General features: G+C 35.2%; 1 protein-coding gene across 2 annotated transcripts; it reads left to right on the top strand.

Annotated features, from left to right (window-relative positions):
- The first annotated feature begins 2,948 nt into the window (after window positions 1-2,948).
- LOC307003429 (guanylyl cyclase inhibitory protein) lies at window positions 2,949-7,214 on the top strand. 2 transcript variants are annotated; one of them, XM_079621795.1, is made up of 5 exons: window positions 2,949-3,336; window positions 5,722-5,854; window positions 6,299-6,448; window positions 6,593-6,698; window positions 6,826-7,214. In XM_079621795.1, the coding sequence occupies exons 1-5, from the start codon at window positions 3,260-3,262 to the stop codon at window positions 6,945-6,947; spliced, it is 588 nt and encodes a 195-aa protein (XP_079477921.1). In that variant the 5' UTR covers window positions 2,949-3,259; the 3' UTR covers window positions 6,948-7,214. The 2 variants fall into 2 exon arrangements, with proteins under 2 accessions (XP_079477921.1, XP_079477920.1); XM_079621794.1 differs by lacking the exon at window positions 2,949-3,336 and adding an exon at window positions 4,697-4,861.
- The last annotated feature ends 1,416 nt before the right edge of the window (window positions 7,215-8,630 follow it).

Here is an 8,630-nt window from a genome sequence, read left to right as displayed (position 1 = left end):
GCTGTTAAAATGATTGAATGATGCCCTTTCTTATAACAATTCCCTGTTTTTTATATTATAGTTGAGTTCTTATTTGCATATAAACATCCTCGGGATACTGATTCTCTCTCTGTCTTTCTCTTTCTATGTTTCGCACTCTCTTGTAACAAATATTTTCCAAAACAGTTTCTCTCGGGTGATCGTTCAGCTCAGTGAATTCACATTTCAGCCTGGCTTTGTATCCGACTTTGCACATTTTCTTCCAAAAATTTTGCTTCCCTTGTTTCTGGTGACCTTTAAATCTGGCGGTCAGCGTACTGAACTGCTTTACTGTGATGGTGCATATGTGCCACAGGAGTCTCATTACCTTGGAAATGGACGATTTTGACCGCATATAGACATATTTCAAGTACCCTTAACGCTCAGCTGCCCTGTGCTGTCAGATGTCTTGTGATTCTGTGACTATGGCGTGAGCTGCTTTTAAAAATGTCTTCATATCATTGTCTGCTCTGCCACATGCTGCCAAGAGCTTACTTGAAGGGAGGATCCCATCCAGCGGAAATGAAATCCTGCTAGATGATGTGAACATAATGGGTTTTTATTGTGAAAATAAGTCTTGCCGCGATCCATTGCTCACCCAACGCTTGGCTTTGCAAACGTACCGTATTGCCCCGAAATACAAAAGTGTAATTTCCTTAAACCTGACTGAAATTTCAATGGGATCAACTTTAAGTGCTTGTCATACAGGTGGTTAGTTGTGTTAGCCAATCACAGTTCTTGTAAGATGGCCAGGTTTTGATGGGGCAGTTTCAGCCTTAGGCACAGGAACAGCTGCTTTGTTCGTCCCGATGTATGAGCGTTGAGCTGTGCCGTAACTGCAGGCTGGTCCTAAAAGAGGATAAATGACATTTTTGATTTTTATTACCATCCACCCCACATAGTGTCACTGGGTTTCAACGTGACTATGTTCTGTTTGGAGTGTCGTTCTGCTGTTGCACTTGGCAGAAATCGAGTACTGTACGTGAATTTAAACCACAGACCTTTTTCTTCTGTCACTTTTGTTCTACGTTCAGATCTATCTCTATGTAGCCTGTAGAATTTCTTGATTTTTATATTGTTCCAGTACATTCATGCATGCCTTTTGTGTACCCTTTGCTTTTGCGTTTCTTCTTTTGTTGTTCTGTTAGCTGTCTATTGGATAAAGGTTTTTGCCTTATAAGACAGTTAAAGACTTGTATTGTTCTGTTTCTCTTTGACTGTTGAGTGTGTGATGAAATGGGTTTGGATACTCTGAAGACTGTTCATCATTTCCGTGAAGTTCTCAGTCGGGGAGCAGCCGTTGGGTCAAGCCACCAGATCTGCATGCGTGCGCCTCATCGTCGCTGTGTCTGAGCCTTTGGACAAGGCTGTCGTGGAACCAGGGGCCTCGTCCAGGGGGGCCCCTTTTTGTCTTTTGCTTATTTTCTTTCTCCTCTGTTTGTTATCAAGCATTGGTATGATGCCATCGCTGCTGCTGTCAACAAGTCTGGTTTGAAGCAGAGAATCTGTCTCTCCAGATTGACATGTAAAAAGATTCTTAAATAAACAACATTAGTTTCCTGTACATCTGTGTTGGTCTGTCATGTGTTGAAAATACCTTTTAAAATTTTGCATTAGCACACTTGCTTGTATGTTTAAACACTACCGCTCAAAAGTTTGTTAGTAAGATGTTTTTTTTTTTTTTTTTTTAAAGAAATCATTACTTTTATTCAGCGAGGATGCATTAAATTATTCAAAAGTGACTGTAGAAATGTTTGTAATGTTACATATAATTTTTATCTAAAAATTGCTAAATGCTGTTCTTTTGAACTTTCTATTCATCAAAGAATCCTGGCGGGGGAAATATCAGTGTCTGCAAAAATATTAGGTAATCAAATCAGCATATTAGAATGATTTTTGAAGGTTCTTGTGACTGAAAACGGGAGTAATGATGCTGAAAATTCAGCTTTGACCACATGAATTACATTTTAAAAACATGTATATTAGGCTATGGTAGAAATCAGTTGTTTTAAATTGTAATAATATTCCACAATATTACTATTTTTATTGTATTTTTGATCAAATAAATGCAGCCTTGATGGGCATTACTGCTTATAAAAACGTTTTTTAAATTACTGACCCCAAACGTGTGTTTTTTTCCCTTACAAAATTTAAACGATCAATCAAATGCTTAAACACAATTTTCTATATTGTTTTTCTAAAAAGTTCTAAATTGGAACGTTTGATTCAATTTTTTTTAACAAAAAAAATCTACGAAGAGACTCCAGAAAGAGTGTTCTTCAGTTCATGGGTATTAAGTGTTTTCTGGATGGTCATTTCAGCTGCATTTTTTCAGCGTTTGATTGATCATTTGCATGATGTTAGGGGGGAAAAATGTCCGTACTTGCTGAATATATCATATTTTGATGCAAAAATTTATTTTCTACTTCTAGATTTTATATATATATATATATATATATATATATAACATTTTGTGGTACTGGAAAAACAAAAAGGGCTGTTGCTCTATTTGAACTTAATTTAAATGATTTAATCATTTAAAATGTTAATAATAGTTTGTTTAAAATGAATATGTAAATAATGTGTACATATTAGTTTATTATTGTATTCTTATAAGGAAGAAATTGGATCAGAACTTAACTGACTTTCCTCAAATTTCTTTGAATTACATTTGAGTAAAGTCATCCCAATTCAAATTCCAATTTCCAGATAGAAAAACAAAAGCACATTCAAATTTCACCTTCACACTTCTTGTTTATGCGGTTGAGCGTATTGTGAGAACAATGCTGACTCAAATGATGAATCTAGATCAACCACAATCTTCCGTGAGCATCTTTGATGGTTTCCCCGTTCACTTTTCTGAGAATATTCACAAGCTCTCTCAGCAACAAGCACAAAATGTTTTTTTACCATTTGTTAACTAGGTCACCAGAACAAGTCCGCTCACAAGCAACTGACACTTGATGCTTCAAGGGAAAACATGGAGATGCAAACAATGTTTTATGTAATGTTCTGTATAATCCTCAACTGCTGCTGGAGAAGCTAGTGGATTTCAAGTGTCACTCATGTAATGTGTCTGAGGTCATTCATTTGTGTCACTCACCTGCCTGTTGCCCTCCTGGGGGGAGATTACTTTAGTTTAATTTCACAGATGCAGAAGGGTCTGAATGATTAAGTAAGAGAGAAGTAAGCTGGGCTTTGCTATATATGCGCCTCTGCCGTTGTTGATTTTGTTGCACTGATGAAGATGGGACAGACTGCAACCTTACCCTGCAGAAAAGGTGGTACCTACGTCACCGAGCTTTATGAATGGTTCAGGTAAGTTTGCAAAATGTTAACTAGGTGACTACTATGACAGCAGCTGGTCTTTAGGGAAAAATATGATACTTAAGCGTGGTTACATCATGTCATCTGAGATGCTTTTATACAAGACAACCCGACCCCATTCTTGGGTTTTTATTATTGGAGAGTAATTACACAGCTGTAAAATGTGTCGAGAATGGGTCATGCCATACTGAAGATTTTATTATAGGCCATAAAATGCCAACCATGACTGTAAAACCAAATAAACTCCATCTCAGCAGAAGTAGGTCATCTGCTTGTTTTATTCTGAGTACTTTTTTTATTTTGACCTTTCCAGTCTTTTTCCTGGAACATTTCAGTTTTTGATGTGCTTAAGACAATTGCTTTTTTAATCATCCATAATGTTGCTGTGTTCTAGACTGACAGAACACATGCAGCGTTTTAAAGTTATCAAGTGTCATATTAATTACTATTTTTCATATGTTGGATATATAGGCCTATATTAATAGCTTTTTTTTGCACTGCAACTTAAAGACTTCAGATGCAAAAGCCTAAGTGCCATCTGAAATTTTCTTCTAAAATAGGCATCATTTAATCAATTAATAGGACATTTTCATTGCCATTAAAGTGAAATAACTGAACATAAACATACAAGCTTGATACAAAATTATCATTGTAGAAGAAAATTTCAGATTGCACATAGAGGCTTTTGTGAAGTCTTAAGTGAACTTATACTACTGATAGTTTAGATACATTTTTTTAGTTAGGCCTAATGAAAGTACACTTTGAAGTATACTCCAGTAGCCTACTAATGGGTTTAGTAGTTTTATAATGCTACTTGTAATAGACAAGAATAGTGTAGGCCTACTTGTAAGTTTTCTTTATGTGAACCTAATTTGTATTTTACGATTTAAATATTATTTCTGCACTTTAAGTATACTATGTTCATATTTTGGTATTAATATAGCCTACCTTTAACTGGAATATAGCCTACTTTAACTGGTCAACTCTTTCCCAACCAGTGTATTTTATTGTAATATTTGAACATGCAATATGTCAAGAAAGGGTGTCTGTGATTTATTTATTTATTTTAATTCTAGCTTCATGCATTCTTTTTTATTTTTTTTATTTTTTATCAACACTTGAGTGTGGGTTAGTTTTTATTTATATAAAAAAAGAAGCAACATTTTGAACAAAAATCTGAGAAAATTGTGTTTTGAAAAAGACTACATCCGTATCAGATTCAGAGTAATTCCATATGCTTTATAGCCTATTGATTGTTTCTGCTTCTTTTTCGGATGTGTGTTGATAGGTCTCTGTAGCATACTCTTTCAGAAGATTCATAAGAGCGCCATTTAAAAACGAAAAAAAAAAAATAAGAGAAAAGATTTGCATTAGCTATAGCGATATTAAGCTCCTCCTCAACAAGAGCGATTATGGAGCTCTGTTCTGTTGAACTTAGGATATATAGACTGCGGACTTCATACACATCTCAGAATTGCTCAGAACAGAAGATAACAACAGACGCATTTTGTAATCTGTGAGTTTTAGCCTACTTGGGGTGGCTAAACCCTTGAATCTGATTATTGTCAAATTCCCCAGATATTTGTGAAGATCCCCTCACGTAAACGTCAAATGATAGATTTAATTTTAATATAAACTTCGCACTTGGCTAGGGTGATTTTTAAATCAAATTTTTATCTTTGTTCCTTGGCCAACTATTAAGTTATTCTAAGTAGGCCTAGCCTAGATATTTCTGAGAAGGCCCACATAAAATGTAGACTGAAGTAGGCCTACACACACTTGAATAGGCTACACTTGTTTTCGTGTAATGTTTATGTTCGCTGATCGATGAATATAAACCTAAATTCAATCTGTTCATCAAGCGATCGTGTCTCTTCCGGAAATTTGGACAACTAAACCAAACGATTGGATTAGTTTTGCGGAATTTTTTTTGAAGCTTGTGTGGACTACTAAATGATCGAGGGACATAAATCGCTCATTTAATTATCTTTAAAATATATATATATATATATTTATTATTATATCACATTTGTGTTCTGAAGACGAACAAAATGGGGGTGAGTAAATAATGAAAGATTTAAAAAAAATTTGGGTGAACTATCCCTTTAAATGTCCTAATTGAACTAATGTCTATTCCTGACTTAATCTAAACCCTGTCTGTGAAAACAAGCCTAATGTTGTATACAAATGTGTCTCAATGTCAAGTCAATAAATATGAATCAATGGGTTAAGAAAACAACGTATTAATATCAGTTTAGTTTTAAATTACACTGTTATACTTTTAGCTATAGCCTACCTCTTAAATACCTCTTTAGATAAAAAAAAAAAAACTTAATATTTTATAAAATGTGTACACTTTGTGCTTATGTCTGGCAGGAAATTCCTGAACGAGTGTCCCAGTGGACTGATCACCCTCCATGAGTTCCGACGTCACTTCTGCAATGGAACCGTGGGAAAAGAGTCAGCGGAGTATGCAGAGCAGATATTCCGCACGCTAGATAACAATGGGGTATTACACAGCTCAAAACCAAATAAGCTCTGAGGCCTGACACATCTGATGTTTTAAGCCTGGTGTTTTAAATGGAATCATTTTTCACACTGCCTTTACAAAACATGCATGTTAACTTGTAAAAGGATTAGGTGTAACAAAGAGACATGTATGACACTCTACTGACCCTTGTACCTTTTTTACAGAACAGATTTTTTAAAATTAATAAGATGGTTCATGTTTGTCATAAAAGTGGACCCAAAAAAGTATTCGAACACATTGAAAAAAAAAACAAGACAAAAAACATGTTATGTTATGAACAACTGTACAATTGTGTTCTGCAGTAGGCTACTCTTATGCTTAAATATCATTTTAAGAGAGTTCCAAATCACGACAGAAATGTTTTTTCCCCCACAGTTTCTCGCTATTTGTTTAAAAAGTGTTATTATGATTGCCATTTAACAGGATGGAGTAGTGGACTTCAGAGAATATGTGACGGCTATCAGCATGTTGATCGAGGGCACAACGGTGGAGAAACTGCGCTGGTCCTTCAAACTCTACGACAAAGACAAAGATGGAGCCATCACACGGTCAGAGATGCTTGAAATCATGCAAGTAAGTGATCATAGTTAAACTCAATTACTTGCTATTCTAATTTGATTTTACCATCAAATCGAATTCCAAATTGTGTTTGTTTACTCAATTCCGGATTGCTCCACTAGAGGGCAATATATAATCAGAATGAAATGCTGTTCTCAGGCTGTGTACAAGATGAGCGTGGCAGCATCACTGACCAAACCTAACCCGCTCAGTGCTGAAGAGTGCACCAATAGGATATTTGTACGGCTGGACAAAGATAACAATGGTACATTGCAATCTAAGCCATCCCCAAGTCATTTCGACCACTCTTAAAATTCAAAGCACTGAACTGAACCAGTGCAAATGACAGTTTACAGAAAGTTATGTCATTCTTTGTCTTTCCGCTTCTATAGCCATAATCAGCCAAGATGAATTCATTGAAGGTGCGCTGAATGACGAATGGATCAGAGAGATGTTGAAGTGTGATCCAAGCATAGTGAAGATGGAGAGGCCTCTCAAAGGCCACGCAGTATAAAACTGTGCGTCTATTAACATTAAGGAGGTCGTGGCTGTTGGTGCAGCATTGACTGTGATGGGACTGTTTTAGGAATGCCTCAAAGATGGGAAGTTCATTCATTATTCAGTATATATAGTTTAAATTAATGTAGACCTATAAATGAACACAATCAATGACACCCAAGTTAGTTCTAATTCTAATATTAGACGTATATTACATGTTTATTTATGTACTTGATTTCCAATAATAAAATAATGGCTGAATAAACAAAATCATTTTTTTATCAAATCACAATGTATCTTTTTTCAATGTGAATTTACAAAGGACATCTAAATAACAAAATATTTGTTTTATTAGGTTCTTATAAGGCTGTTTTCAGAATAAATACGTCACTGACCATCACAAGTTACTTTTAACTCTTTTTTTTTTTTTTTTACTTGCAGATTTTAACTTGATTAAATATTAGGCTGCATCCGAAATCCCATACTCATATGCGAAAAAGCATATGTAAGTAGCCTATGTGACAAAAAAAGTATGTCCGAATAGAATTCACAGTACTCATAAAAAAGTAGACAAAAAGTACCTGGATAACCTACTGTACTACTTCCGACGAGATTCTGAAGTGTGCATACGGTGGACACTTTACTATCCCATGAGGCCATGTGAGATGATTTATGAATGGCAGTGAAGCGATGCAACTGACTCTGGTAGGTCACATGATAATGACAACATGGCGAATGTAGTACACACAGATTACATTCATACTACACACATTCATACTATAGAATGTACTCTTTTTGTCGTTGTGAAGTAACTTATTCAAAATAAGTAGCCTATACTTACTCAATTTCGGACGCAGACAGTCACAGTCTCTCACCTCCTTAAGTGGTATAAGTAAAACATTTATTACCTATTGATTACAAAATACTAAAATAATTCATAATTTTAATCATTATTAAAAAAAATATTAAGATTATATAAGATTATTGTGCCATTTTATATTTGCATTAGAGGAATTTTTTTATGCAATCAGGTTTTTTTTTTTGTATTATGAGTATGACTATCATCACAGCTTCTGCACAGTAGCCTACTCTCCTACTTTTCGCACAAGTAAGTTACACAGAATCTGAAATCTCTTGGTCTCACCAAATTGCAGTTTGTATCTGCGTGCCCTGTTCCAACAGCTGTTTACTGATAGCTGAACACCTGATTTGATTTAGAGGAATACAGTTTTGACCAGGGTTTGACCCAAAGATAGCTTTGATAATAAGACTGGTAGTAAGTAGTACGACTAAATGCCAGGCCTATAAAGATATCTAAACATAATATATTCTTCATTCTCTACTTTGCTGTGACAGGATATTAGTGAGACAATAAAAAGATTGTATGCAGAGGTAAAAATAATAACACCTAGCACTAACCCTTTGTTTTATGACGAACACTTCAAAAGTGGTCAAAAGTTTTAGTTTTTTTGGCATGCTTCACCATATTTGTGTTGAAATTTTCACAATAGCCTCGCAAATTGCCAACGCAAACATACACGTTTTACGTTACTATTGCTGCTACTATGGCAAAGGCTCATTGTGAATATTAATTAGATAGTGGTGACGCAATATGATAGCCTTCTTATGGCGAAAAACTGTATAGAGAATATTAATTAGGTTGCTCGGTGACCATCCAATGGTGAAGACATGGCTCATG

This window comes from Phoxinus phoxinus, assembly GCF_949152265.1.
Source record: "Phoxinus phoxinus genome assembly, chromosome: 8".
Classification (NCBI taxonomy): domain Eukaryota; kingdom Metazoa; phylum Chordata; class Actinopteri; order Cypriniformes; family Leuciscidae; genus Phoxinus; species Phoxinus phoxinus.
Note: the sequence above shows the minus strand (reverse complement) of the source record. Positions and strands in the feature narration are given on the sequence as shown.